Source organism: Cimex lectularius, unplaced genomic scaffold, assembly GCF_000648675.2.
Source record: "Cimex lectularius strain Harlan isolate CLEC.00 unplaced genomic scaffold, Clec_2.1 scaffold16, whole genome shotgun sequence".
NCBI lineage: Eukaryota > Metazoa > Arthropoda > Insecta > Hemiptera > Cimicidae > Cimex > Cimex lectularius.
Genome location: NW_019392679.1, coordinates 2,165,132 through 2,180,391, shown reverse-complemented (window position 1 = coordinate 2,180,391; position 15,260 = coordinate 2,165,132). Strand labels below are relative to the sequence as shown.

Sequence of the window (15,260 nt, the reverse complement as noted above, 5' to 3'; positions counted from 1 at the left end):
AGAATTTCACTTTTCAAAGTATAAACTATTTTCCCCAATTTTACTCATCGTTCAACCAGAATTTTTATCTGAATGAATCGTTTGTTTAGTGTCACACTCGTGACTTAAATTCCTTTATAAATGTGCCACTGGCTGTAGAAGAGGTCAAACATGGCGACGTCAGGGTTATAAGCAGGGTGAATCAGAATGTTGCGTTCCACTTTTTCGAAGTTACCTCCAAACCACTCATTTTGATTTGCCTCTCGGTTTTTGTTTATTTGCTTGGCTTTTGCACCATCCTGATTGATCAAAACGGAGAGACTAGGAAGACGAAAACGATCGAACACGACCAAGCTAAGTTTTTATCAATCCCCAGATTTCGTAAAGTTTACTTATAAAAGGATATAAACCATTTTTTGCAATCTTACTCACCGCTTAGCCAGAATTTTTGCCTGATTGAATCCTTTGGTTAACTCGTCAAATTCTTTTATAAATGTACTACTGACTGCACAAGACCAGGACAGGGAGCAACGTCAGGATTATAAGCAGGGTGGGGCAGAATGGCTCGTTCCTCTTTTAAGAAGTTATCTCCAGATTGGTCGTTTGTTTCTAATCATTTTGGTTCGCCTATCCTCTCGTTTCTGTTTGTAAGAGTTTATTTTCGATAACCACGTTTGACCGACCAAAACTGGGTAGACTAAAAAGATAAAAAAAACGACCAGGTTACACATTTCTCAATCTTCAGGTCTCAAAATTTTATAAATAAACGTTTACATTATTTACAACCGGTTTTCAATTCACCAAAATGTGCCCCTGATTATGCAAGACCAGGTTAGGTGGTGAGTCAGGGTTATAAGCTGGGCGGGTCAAAATGGCTTTAAATGTTTAGGAATTTTCTTCTAGCTTGGTCCTGGGTGTTTGATATGTCAGAATCGTTTAAGCCTGTCGCCATTCATGCCTGTCTGATCTAAACCAAATGACAAGGATGCAGTTCATCAACTCCCAGTCCGCAAGAAGATAAATCACAAAAATTTCCCTAAGTCAATAGGGGTATTATGCTTTTAAAAATTCCCCTTTGAGCACAAAGCTTCAATAGTACTGCCATCTAGAAATAGCTCATAATGCAAAACAGCTTTATGCCATTCTTCTCCAAGACAGATTATTTAATGGAACGTAGAGTCAATTTGTCTTGATTTTGACTGATGATAAAGTTTAGTCTCTCTTATGTCATCATAAGCTACTGAACACGATCTGGACCCATACGCTGCCTTGTGTCCTACAAGTACATAAATTCCTTCTCGCCTTCGTATTCACGCCTTGTGTTTGTTATTTGCCTGAAAACGCCATGAACATTTTAGCATGCGACAATAATACAACGGAAATTAAATAAGCCAATTAATTAATCGTAAATGTTTCTCAACTGCGATGATTGATATTCGTTAAGTAGTATTTGAATTTTTCAGGCCCTGCTGGTCCACACGAATTCGGACGAGCTTGAAAGAATATCCACGTACTATTTCGACGGCCAAGGTAAATCGATCAGGCCGGCTTTAACCCTCTTGATGGCCAGAGCACTCAACTATCACCTCAATCAAAGGTACGAAGTTATTTTTAAAAAGTTTTAGTTTGGATAATTATGTTGGTCGATAATATGAGCTGATTGGAATTTATCATCTAAATCACGAGAAAACTATTTTATATTATAAAATCAACTTCAGCCATTTATCTTTTTCTCTTTATATTTTCCAATAACGTCTCCTTGTTGAGTAATGAATAAAAGGGTGAACAATGTGTAAATTATCTGGTCGTTACCAGTAGAATTCGAGACCTTGAGCCAGCGCTGGGAAAATGGTTATTAAGGAATAACGTAAGAACAGGTCTTTATGAAGCAAGATGAAACCAACGCTTATAGTAAGCCGGTCTGACTACAAGCGATTTCGTTTCCTCACGGTCAGGGGTTTAGATGGAAACATTTTCATTATAAAAAGGATTACGTTTCGATTCGTTTTATGGTTCGGGTTAAGTTGTAGTTAACAAATCATTTCACGACATTGGCAATAAATGGCTGAATCAAGAGTGAGAAACAGATTAAGTGGGGAGTAGACGATAGGGAGAGATCAAGGCAGACAGATCATGAGAATGTGAGAGTGAAAGTGTGAAAGAGTGAGTGAGAGTAATCCTCCAAAGTAATAGTAATTCCATGTAAGATATAAAAACAATTGATTTATTAAAATTAATTGATATACAGGGTGACTGATCATAAGTGTCGAAAATTTCAGGCGTTTCTGCTAACCATATGTAACAAAAAACTTACCATAAACCCCTGTCCAAATCTCAACGGTAAAGAAGTAATTTCAGGTTTTGAGTTGTTTTTTTCGACTTAGGTACACTAAATTGCTGATAAACTTCAGAATTACTGACTAGAAAATTTTGGCTTGTTGGACGAAAAACTTCTGGAAAAAAAATTCATGAAATTGGAAGCTAATTCAATGGGGAACTTTTGAAGGAATTTGCAAAGCTCCAGGAGTTTGTTGTTATTAACTGTTACCAATCAAAGATTTTCCAAATTTCAACATTTTTGAATTTTTCGTGCAGAATTTTTTCGTCAATTCTGCAATGTAAAGCAGTGGGGTGATTATTAGTGACTGTTAATCTATAATTATTCCGAAATCGTGAGATGCGGTCTGGTGTGATGTACGTAGGGCACACGACACGCAAGAATGGCACAATTACACAGAAGACAAACAATTTGAGCCCTGAAGATGATCTCAATAAAGATCGAAACGTTGGCACGATAAAGAAAATGTTTTTCTGAAACCTACATCACACCAGACCGCATCTCACGATTTCGGAATAATTAATGTAAATAAGTTTTCTTGAAGCAAATTTAACGTTCTTTCAGGTGATATTGACCTTTCTTACAATCGACGGATTCGATTATACAAAAATGAATAAATACAAAATGGACAAACAAAACGATCATGTAACATGTATAGTTATAGATTAATCAGTGTTACTAAATTTAACATGTATTATGCAATATATAATATATATGTTCTAACTTAATTGCATTATAAACGACGTATGATTTCACTTTACAATAACTACAATTTAAAAAAAATATAGTATAAGCAAATAAAATTTTGAAGTAGGTACCTAAAGGAAAAAAATGAAAAATATAAACTAACCATTTAACAAGTGAATTAGAGAACGTATTTATCAAGGAGTATTTTGTAGGGAAAAAATTGTTTAATACAAATATACTTGTTGATTAATAGACACAGGAGATGGTTATACATATTTTGAAATTAGTATTTTTTTAAATTTATTTTTAAATAATTTTTCGTTGTTTAAATTTTTTTTATTTTCGAGGGGCGTCGGTGGTCGCAACGTTTTGGGCGTTGACACGGCGCTCATTACTGTAAGGTCCCGGGTTCGAATCCAGCCGCCATGTATTCGAACCCGACATACTTACGAATGGGCACAAACACCGGCGCCCCGAGGGTTGATATAACCTCTGCTGTTGCAACCCTTGTTAAAAAAAAAAATCTAATGGTATATTGTTCATGCTTTTCAGTTTTAAAGAGTTGCTAAATATTTTTTTTAGTTTTTTTTTTTTTAGAATTAACAAGTGGTTTGAGTGTCGAGTAATTAATATTATGTACATTATAAAAATGTTTATAATTTTCTTATAAATATTGTGGAGTTAAATCTTATATCTTATAACATTTTGTAAATTAAGGTAAAAATCGCTGAAGTTAACGAGAACAAGAACGAGAGAGAAAATGAACGGAGAGAGAGAGAGAGAGAGAGAGAGAGAGAGAGAGAGAGAGACAGTAAGAAAGCAAGATAGAGACAGTGAGAAGAAAGAGATAGAGAGACTGTGAGAGAGAGTAAAAAAGGGAGAGAGTGAGGGAGAGTGTGAGAGAGACAGTAGAAAGGGAGAGAGTAAAAAGAGAGAGAGAGGGAGAGTGTGAGAGAGACAGTAGAAATGGAGAGAGTAAAAAGAGAGAGAGAGAGAGAGAGAGGAAGAGTGAAAGAGAGAGATAGTGAGTGAGAGAGCGAGACAGTAAGAAAGCAAGATAGAGACAGTGAGAAGAAAGAAATAGAGAGACTGTGAGAGAGAGTAAAAAAGGGAGAGAGTGTGAGAGAGACAGTAGAAAGAGAGAGAATAAAATAGGGAGAGAGTGAGGGAGAGTGGAAGAGAGAGAGAGAGAGAGTGTGTGTGTGGAGGTAGCATTTTAGGAGTTGTTAGACCCTTAAAAGAAACTTGTGTTTAAAAAGTGTAAAAGCTGTTTTATCCAATCCACAGAAAATCGAATTCGTTTGAAATCTGTAAATTTAATTTTAAAAATCAAACAAATTATTGTTTCATTCATTGTTTCAACATATTCAAAGTTTTTTTTTTTACTTTTTAATTTTTAGTTTTGAACCAATACAGTCGCATACATTGACACATATACAACGTTTTGTGAAATATATTTATTTAATGCCGAATCGAACTGTAAATTTATGCAGATGCTTTCGGTTTTATTACCTCCCTTGGTCCACTTGAGCGGTTTCTCGCTTTGTTTTGCTCTGTTTAACTGAAGTCGTACTTTTGTTTTAATTACACAACTCATTAGAGCCTCTTTGCGAATTAACTTTTGCTATCCTTGGCCTATTTTCGGTGCGTATCTACTTTTAGTAATTTCGTTGTTTAGTGCTCTTTCCAGGAAGGATTTTCAACGATTCTGTATCCGTTTAACTCCCACATCCATCTTTAATTCTCTTTGGCTTGTTTTGTTATAGCGGAATCACAGCGGAGCAAATCCAAATGGCCATGGTCGCGGAAATGATCCACACGGCGTCCCTCGTCCATGACGACGTTATCGACCAGTCGAATTTCAGGAGAGGAAAACCAAGCGTCAACGCACTTTGGAGCCAAAAAAAGGTCAGTCCATTTATTCAACAGATTATTGGATAAATTTAGAATTAATAAAATAAGTCCTGTATAACCTTCCACAAATATGGCCTTTCAGGCTGTCAAGTCCTAAAGTGATACCTTTTTACGACATGCTATGCCGATTACAAATTAGTCATCTACAAAATAGTGTAAGCCTCTGCTCCTGTAACTCTTGTCCTTCCTAGACATCGACATGCATGTCTCTAAAGACTTCCCATTAAGATATTTGATCGTCGCATAACAACGAATATAAAGTTTGTGAAGGATCGTATACTGAAGACAAGCGATAAGTTTTTCTCAGTGTGTAAACTTAGCAACATAGCATATGCACTCAGTATTAACTCATTAACTCATACGGTTACTACAGGCATGGAAGGGATAAACATTTATTTCGTGAGATTTCCTCATGGTCTGAGGAGTGATAAACCTGTATTTTAGGTCCTTACATATCATTTTAGCCTGTCTATCTTTGCTACGCCACCTTCAGTTTTAAGTAGTGATTTTTATTTAGTAAAGACCTTTTTGTGAAGTTGGATCAAGGCGTCTAACAGGCCAAACCATTGATGATAGACAAAAATGATCGATAACGACCAAATATTTCAGGCCATTTAAAACGCGCCATCAGTCCTGTGGTAAGGCTCTTCAAACATTTTATAGTGAATAGCTGAAGTTCTTTTGTAGTTAATCATTGTACATTACATTATTATATTGCCTCTTTACATTATGGGCTTGGATGTAAAATGCAACGACAACAAAATGTCAGCAATCGTCAACACTCATTTGACTGTGGTCCGCCTGATTTCGCTATGCTGGAGCCAGTTTTGTTTCGAACCCGACATTAGTGAAAGTTTGCTTCTTTTCGTTCAACAGGGTTTCCTTTCTGATATTAATATTGCTATACTCAATTAAACTAGATTTCAATCAAAGGCGTCTAGCTATCGATCTACTGCGAGTCAAGACGGACCAATTATACGATAAACGAACCTTTTGGACGAAATATATGTCGGTAACAAATTACAAACACATTAGCTGTTATTATTCAGTATTTTAAATGAAGATTTTTTTTAAATTTCTCATATTAATAGTGGTAATTTAGTTCTATTAACCTATGCTTTAGTCAGTGGCGTCTGGCTACTGGTCTACTGCGAGACTAGACTGACCAGTTCTAAGATAATGATTTTGGGTGAAAAATATATCGGTAATAAATTATCGACACATTGGCTGTTATTATTCAGTATTTTAACTGATGAGAGCAAAAAGTCGAAAATCGACATCAGTTTTGCCAGTCAGTCCGCTTGGTATCACTGTGTTGCAGCCAGTTTTGTTTCGTACTTGACAAAAATTATGGCTACTGATCTACTGCGAGGCTAGACTGACCAGTTGTAAAATAAATGAACCTTTTCGGTAAAAAATATATCGGAAACAAATTATCAACATATCGGCTGTTATTATTCAGTTTTTAAACTGATGAGAGCAAAAAGTCAAAAATCGTCATCAATTTTGCGAGCCAGTCCGCTTGGCAACACTGTGTTGCAGCCAGTTTTGCTTCGTACTTGACAAAAAAGTTGTTTTTTTTAATTTCGAGTTTTTCTGTTATTAATCTTGCTAATTTAGCTCTATTATCCTACGTTTCATTCAGTGCCGTCTGGCTACTGATCTACTGCGAGGCCAGACTGACCAGTTGTAAGATAAACGAACCTTTTGGGTGAAAAATATATCGATAACAAATTGATGAGAGCAAAAAGTCAAAAATCGTCATCAGTTTTGCGAGCCAGTCCGCTTGGTATCGCTGTGTTGCACCCAGTTTGTTTCATACTTGACAAATTACTGAAAGTTTTTTTTCTCATATTAATATTGCTAATTTAGTTCTATTAACCATGCTTTAATCAGCGGCGTCTGACTACTAGTCTACTGCGAGATTAGACTGACCAGTTGTAAGATAAAGATTTAGGGTGAAAAATAGATCGGTAATAAATTATCAACACATTGGCTGTTATTATTCAGTATTTTCATGGAGGAGAGAAAAAGTCAGTAATCGTTATCAGTTTAGCGAGTCAGGTCCGCTTGGTTTGGCTGTGTAGAAGCCATGTTTTGTACCCTTCATAGTAGTGAAAGTTTGCTTTTTTTGTTTCAGCAGGTATTTTTTCTGTTTTTAATTAAACTTACTTCAGTTAACCTATGCTTTAGTCAGTGGTGTTTGGCTACTGAGCATATGAGCAGAAGAGCTAATGATTCTTTGATGAGGATCGTTACTGTTTGTTCACATAAGTCCCATGTTTTGTCTTGCCTAACTTATAACGGACCATAATTGTTAAAAATAAATCCGCAGTGTTTTTAAGAGATAGACATTACGGTTAGAGTGTACCATGGCTTGTTTGATTTAGAATTGTCAGTTTGATTAAGCTAGCAAATATTATAGTGTTAATGCACCCTGTGATAGTTTATAACGCCCGTGGCGGTCGGAACAAATCGACAGTTGCTCAAACGGTAAACGATTCTGGTACTGTAATTGCGGATTGAGTTTTAATCCAACGTGCCATTTTGTCCTGCGGTTGGAACTGTGTGCGGCCTGGCCCACCATTATTACCTCCCCTGTCCCACACTTAATTCGAAATATTTCGCACTGGTGTAATTGTGCTCTAGTTCTAGGACCATACGTGGTCGCACGAGCATGAGCCCCGACAAGCCCCACTTCCTATCTAGTTTAATTGCTCATCCAGACCGCTTTATGACTTTCACATGATAGACGCGCATATTTTCTAATTTTTACAATTATCGTTGAATCGGGATGATTGGCCCGTCTCGAACAAGGGTGTTTTTATTTGCAATAGTCCAAGGGTTCACTTATGCGTATTAGAAAGGACTCCGTTTGAAAATGACATTGAACTCATCTAATCGTACAGATTTAACTGAAAAAGAAACAAATCTGCTGTTAGAGAACAAAAGCCTAAAAAGCCTAGAAAAACAATGTTAAAATTATCTGTTTCCCTCGCCTGTTAGGTCAAATGAGTGTTCCAAGGACCTATAATTATCGAATAATTAATTATGCATATTTTTAATTGCACGATTGAATTGTGCAATGATAAACCAAATGATTTTTCTTTCTAATTATCCCAATCAACTGAACTATGTTTAAAAATTTTTTATTTTTCTCCCCTCCTCCCCAGAAGGTGCTTTTTTCATGTGCCATTTAAAAGGTTTTCTATTGTGTTCGAACTCAGTTAATAGTTTTCCTGGAAGATTTTCTTTCCTTTAAAAAAGCACAGAATTCGTCTATGGTATGGTAAACAAAGTCTTCATCGTTGTAGAATAGCTTTCATAAATAGATAGATTGATAGCTGTGTTGATCGGAGTTTATATTATCCTGCACCCTTGTACGAGCTATTGCATTCCCCGTTCTGTGCTTAAAGAACATCGGTAAGTCCTAATTCATCAAGGAACTTGATTAGTAGGCCCGGTTTCAGTGGTTCAATCCCTTCTACGGTTATGTTGGACGTCCCAAAACATTTCCTTCTGCGGGCAAGTGAAACACCACTGTTTGTTAGTAGGTGTGTTGGTAGTGTTTGTTAGTAGGTGTGTGGTAGTGTCTGTTAGTAGGGGTGTTGGTAGTGTCTGTTAGTAGGTGTGTTGATAGTGTTTGTTAGTAGGTGTGTTGGTAGTGTTTGTTAGTAGGTGTGTTGGTAGTGTTTGTTAGTAGGTGTGCTGGTAGAGTTTGTTAGTAGGTGTGTTGGTAGTGTTTGTTAGTAGGTGTGTTGGTAGTGTTGGTTAGTAGGTATGTGGTAGTGTTTGTTAGTAGGTGTGTTGGTGTCTTCTCTGCTACTTTGCAGAATCAGCAAGTCCGTGTTGGGTTATGCTAGTCTTCTTCAGATGTCCATTTGCAGTGTCCTGTTAAAAATCGCAGATTTTTCCTACATTCTGTTATCTCTTTTCATCCAAAGTTTGTTAGGAGGTTCTTGGATTGTTTGTGTCCATTGTTCTCTCATTTTCTTTTTATCCTTCGGTCTAAGGTGCTGATTAATAGTGAGCATTTCTATGCCACAGAAGCGCTCAGTCCTACAGGCGGTTTAGCCGCCCCTCTTCTTGCAAGGACATCCGTTTTCTCGTTTTTTAACTGTAGGGACTCTACCAAATTTTGTGATTCTACTTTTGATTACAGGACAGAAATCATGAAAAGACATTTTTGCTAGGGAATCCGCTCGTTCATTAATTTAATCCACAGTGAGCTGGGATCCAAAGTAAAACACTTTTTACCTAATATACCTAATATTATGTAATTGTTCCAATTTTTGATTTGGGAGCTCACAGAATACGTCAAAAACAGGGCTGCTGTTACAAGAAACATTTAAGTGAGCATAGTGTACAGGCATCTGAATACCTTTGTCTGGTAGTACATTGTATTTAAATGTCAATTTTGTATAAATAAAACAACAAACAATGATTAATTTCGATTTTTATTAATTATGCTTAGTTAATAATTGATTATGTAATTAATATCATCGATGTCGACCCGTGCCATGTGATGTGTGTATCAAGCCACCTGTAAACTGTTATAAATATTAAAATTGATTCAATGAATTTTAAAAAATCAAATAATAAACCTTATTTGTTTGAATGAGTTTCTCAATGTTCGCTATCGGGGTGACGTTCGTTTCTTCGTTGTGTACCATCGAAGAGCCGGACGTCTGCCGGGTATCGACTGTTAGTTGATTTTGGCTTCCACCACAAGTGATATACGTCAGGTCGAATCTGAAGATTGGAATTTAATGTAAAATCAAAATTCAAATACATTTATAACGTTTAACAATGTTATTAAATTGACTTATGCATAAAAAGCGTCTGCTCTACATGTACATCACGTGGATTCCGCTGATACCACTGGACCATTCATACACATATTCATGCTTTATACCGCCTAGGACTTTGATCAGCAGGGATTTGAAAGCTATATGGAAGCACAAGAGCATGCATTCACAAACTACCTCATATTCCTATTATAAATTAGGAATGATGTAAAGTTGATCGACCAGCTATTATTCAACAATATATTTGGTAGGATCGGGGATATGGCTTAATCCAAATTGGACCAAATTCCGGATCCTACCAAATATACCTTAGGAACGAAAACGTCATCCATCCAGGGTCTTCTTCCTTGGATTTTTATTTTATTTATACCGCTTTAGTTGGCCTCCCCCAGGGAGGCATACTTGCACCATTTCTGTTCACATTCTACATAGCTGATCGACAATGCATCTGAACAGACATTTTATCTTTTCTACAAATATTGACCTCTTTTTTCAATGCCATATGTACTAACTAAAACCCTAGATCAGGGTGAATATCAAGGCATTCCATAAATTCCATTGAAGGCTATATGGAAGCTCAAAAGCGTGCATTCACAAACTACCTCATTTTCTTACGTATCTCAGCATTTTCCTTGATTAATACAGCTGGATAGGATATGCTCCTGCCTCTGTTTCCTCTGAGATATTCTGTATTCTGTTGAAGGAGGATTTCCTCTTTGCGTGAGATCAAACCCCTTTTTCCAAAGCGTTTATCTCTGTTCTAATTTTTCCATGCGATTGCTTTTAAAATTCACTAGACGGATTATATTTATGCCCCGTGTTTGAAATACGTATCCATTAATTATTGACTGTATTCATTATTCATAAGTGTTACATTTTCTTATCTATGTTGTAAAGATCGATTGTGCGGGAGAATATATTATAATATTTATGGACTCATTGTTCTTCACGCCCGCTCGTACGTACGCGTGATTTTTGATTTATGGATGGCTGTCTTGGTTACTTGAAATTTGTATAATTATAACTTATCAATTACATGCAAATATTACGCTTAAGTCTTTTATGATTTTTTGTGTTGTAATATTGGAAAATCTCCATATCACTCGCCCTTTTCCTCTTATTTCTCTTTTTTTTTCTCTTTCCCACTATTTATAAAGTTTTTCTCTTTCAATTTATTTCTCTCTCTAACTTTTCAGTCTCCCTCTGTATGTTTTTGTCTCTCAATCTAGAAAATCCAAATATCTCCATCTCTCTCCTCTTTTTCTTTTTTTATATGTCTCCCACTCTCTCTATCTTGTTGTCTCTCTTTCTTCTTTATCTTTTTTCTCGCTCTCTCTTCCCTCCCTGTTTTTCTTTTTTTGTATGTTTCACACTCTCTTTGTTTTCTCTCCTAATCTATATATTACCATCTATCTCTCCCTCGCACCTTCTCCTTCCACAATCTCTCTCATTCCCGGTGTTTTTGTCGTTCTCCTTTTTCCTCTCTATGTATATCTACCTACTATCTCGCTTTCCTTCTCTCTCTCTCACTCTTTGCCTCTCTCTCTCTCTCTCTCTCTCTCTCTCTCTCTCTCTCTCTCTCTCTCTCTCTCTCTCTCTCGTTCCCTCTCTTTTTCTCACTTACTCTCCTTCCTCTACTTCTGTTGTGATCTGTTTGTCTCCCTCTCTCCCTTTTTATCTTGCTCTCTTTGTCCGTCTGGCTATTCATTGCTTTCTTTTCCCCCTCACTTTCTCATTTTCTCTCTCCCTCTCTGTTGCTTTTATCACCCACTCTCTCTACCTATTTATCTATCTCTTTCCCTCTTTCTTTTTTATCTCTCTCTCTCTCTCTCGTCTTTTCTCTTAATTAAACATATTAATTATTTCAATTAATTATTCTTTTCATCTCAACCAAAGACCTTAGATAAAAAGAATAATTAATTCTATATAATATATGTGCAATTTATCCATTTCTCTCAATGAGACATTATGTGCGAGATTTTTGCCATAATAGTACTCTCTCTCTCTCTCTCTCTCTCTCTCTCTCTCTCTCTCTCTCTCTCTCTCTTTCTTTCTTTCTTTCTTTCTTTCTTTCTCGGAGGGTTCTTTTATCACCTCTCTCTGTATCTCTTGCTCACTTTCCTTGTCAATCTTCTTTTCCTTCTTTTAATCTCCACTTATTCTAGCTCAACGTGCAAATTTTTTTGTTTTGTTTTGTTTTTTAAACAGCCGTACTCGGCCGTTGGTATTTATTTATTCCAGCCTTTCTTTCTTATCCTGTTTACGTAAGAACTCTTTTCTCGATCTATCCTCATTCGCCCTGTCCTCCTTGAGTTTACTTTCTCCGCCTAGTTTCGCCCTTCCTCATTCCTCTTCGTCTTCATTATTCATCCTAATCCTTTGGGGGCGTTTAATTCCGGTCGATGACGAAATGTACTTTTACTCCGGCCGAACAGCTTCCGCGTTAACGAGGTAAAAATCCGATATTTAAGAGGACTTTTGAAATTTAGATGAGTTTTAGTGTTGTTTACTTTTTTTCAAACTGAACTATATATTATGCGTGTTTGAAATAATATGGCGGGCAATTCCTTCCTAAGTCTTAATTTACAATTGAACAGACCTTTTTTTTCTTTTTATGATGATATTCAATTGTAGGTTTTAAATCCAAAGTTTAATGATGAAAGATGGCATTAGAGATGGGCAATCACTGCTTATTTTCTTTCTTAAGACAGAGCCTGCTCCATCCTTCCTTCCTTTTTTTTTTCTCTCTCTCTCTTTTCCTACCTCTTAAAAAAATTCTGTCAAGGCCCATTTGACTGTAAATATCGGATTTCTCCATTCAACCTCATTGTCAAACGGCTTTAAATAATTTCTGCAGCGGCCGCAAGACAAAAACATGACAGGGATTATCAGAAATGTGAGCTCTGACTAGCCGCTGATTTATTTCCGATCGTGAACTGAATCGTGTGAAGCTGGGGGGGGGGATTTGTTCCAAAATCAAACTTTCACATTTGTTCAATTAGATTCGTCTGTACCGCTTATCTGGTGCCGGCTTAATGAATATTATCCAGGATAATCCAGGATGGGCCTTTGAGCCTTGACCTTCGTGACTCTTTCTCCGTCCCACCACTCCTTCTCATCCGTGCCATAAAGACTTTCACCCTGGACAACCTGTTGCTCCGATTTTTTTTCTTCTTTTTTGGAACGCCGCCGAGCCGTGCCCATTATTTGTTAGACTTTCGTTCTCCACCCAGAACTAACAGATTTCTTTGTTCACCGGCTTTTTCACGTTGGGCCTCTTATGAAAAGGCCCCCTCCGGAAATAATCTACCATCCATGGAGGAATTTAATTGGAAAATTTTTTAAAGAAAGCAGACTTGTAAAATATACGCAAATTGGCGAATTCTCTTCAAGAAATTCTACTTCAACGGCCAAAACTTCGGTCAATTTAAAACCACAAATGACGATTCCTAATGTAAAAATAAGAATATTTTGTTTTTTTATAATCGAACCAAACAATACTTTAAGATTTATTAAATTTCAACTTTTTGATATGTCTTTCAATAAATAGTTTAATTTTTTTAAGTCAGGAGAAGAAAAGGAAATATTATGTAGCCTTTGATTTTCCAAAGGGAATGTAAACTATGCTTTAATCTTATCAAAACAGTCTATTTAGTCCTAAAACATAATAAGCACATGTACACAGGCCCCCGACATCTGGCTTTAAACCTTCTTATTTTCAATGGAAAAAAAAAAAAAAAACTTTTCTGGTTTGTCCGCATTAGCTGGAAATATTCAATAATTAAGTCTTTAACCATTTTCTAAATACACTGCCCATAAAAAAAACTGACCACCTGGTTTTGCACGAAAAAATGTTGTCACAGACCTGCACTTAGTACATCTGGCTTTAAACCTTCTTATTTTCATTGAAAAAAAAAAAACCTTTTCTGGTTTGTCCGCATTAGCTGGAAATATTCAATAATTAAGTCTTTAACCATTTTCTAAATACACTGCCCATAAAAAAACTGACCACCTGGTTTTGCACGAAAAAATGTTGTCACAGACCTGCACTTAGTATCATTTTTTAGAAGTATCATCAGTAAATTCAAAAATTCGGGAAGATGTTAATTTTTGCACTTTTTACGAAAACTTCAAAATTGGGCCGTGGAGCCGGGAAATCGTCCTGGAGCGGCGCCCTATAGCGATCGATAGGAAATTTTAATAAGCTTTCAATTGGTCACTTTCCAATTTGCCCGATTTCTCAACCGTTTTCGAGTTAGTCGCGATTTTTGGGCAAAACACGTGGTTTTTTACGTGCTAGTGGAAAAAAACCGATCACTCTCTCTTCCGATTTTCAAGAAAGCATAAATTTTGAGCCGTCGTGTTTTCGCAAATTTGACTCTACGACTTTTGTTCCGAGGACTTTGTCAAAAAAGTCAACAGGGAAGCGACATTTCATAATTTTTCTTCCTTTGACCTTTTGGGATGCGGAATGCTTCTGCTGTCGATAACTACTTGTTTACCTCATCACGGAAATTCAAATTTTCCTTTAAATTTCACAGGTGTTGTGGCAGGTTGGCTTCGAATAAAATATTGAAAAGTAGGTTTATGTATAAGTTCGGGAGAGAAAATGATCGGTTTTTTTCCATGAGCACGTAAGAAAACCACGTTTTTTTGCCCAAAAATCACGAATAACTCGAAAACGGTTGAGAAATCGAGCAAAGTCGAAGACGACCAATGGAAAGATTATTAAAATTTCCTATCGCTTGGTATAGGGCGCCGCTCCAGGACGATTTCCCGGTTCCACAGCTCAACTTGAAGTTTTCTCTCACTCCCGATTGCAAAAATTTACATGATTTAAAAAGATCATCATCACTGTTGTTTTCAACGATCCGGATTTCTGGCCTATAGCCCATCATCAGGTTGTAATCTCCTTCAATCTGATGATGAGCTGTAAGCTCGGAACGTTGAAAACAAGTAACTGTGAGTAGGAACTATCTTTTTAAAAAGACCGAACAACACACTCATTCCACCATTTATCATTTCTAAAAATTAACATGTTCACGATTTTTTAAATGTACTGATAAATGAAAAGCTAGGAAAACATTTAAAAAAAGCCGTCTTTTTCAGCGTAAAGTTTTCTAACAAATGAGACCAAGCGCAATTCTGTGTCTTAAAAGGCTGTGAAAATATGCATTTCCAAAGTTGGATATTTTTTCGTGCAAAACCAGGTGGTCGATTTTTTTTATGGGTAGTGTATATTTGCCTTTAAAACTAGGCGATTCATTCCAAGTTTATGTAAAAATAAGATAAATAAGGATAAAGACAAATCGTTTATGATCATCCTAATCTGCCAATATGATTGAAGAAACAAAGACATCAAGCTGTGAGATGTTTAAAACCTTGCTGGTCCCTTCAACCCACCTCCAAGCGTGATTTGACTGCACTTGGCTTCACTCAACGTCGTTAACTTACTTTAAAGTATACCCCGAGTAACTAAGTAATTTTAAATCAATTAAATTTATTTTTCAATATGAACAATGAAACTGCCAGAG

At 36.4% G+C, this 15,260-nt stretch overlaps 1 protein-coding gene across 1 annotated transcript in view; it reads left to right on the top strand.

The window, feature by feature from the left end:
* The window catches only part of LOC106661461 (decaprenyl-diphosphate synthase subunit 1), a 96,226-nt gene that overhangs the window by 70,647 nt on the left and 10,319 nt on the right, over nucleotides 1-15,260 (top strand). Inside the window, exons 3-4 of the mRNA XM_014384873.2 lie at nucleotides 1,443-1,576; nucleotides 4,771-4,912. Coding sequence (XP_014240359.1) covers nucleotides 1,443-1,576; nucleotides 4,771-4,912 — 276 coding nt within the window. The remainder of the gene's footprint in view (nucleotides 1-1,442; nucleotides 1,577-4,770; nucleotides 4,913-15,260) is intronic.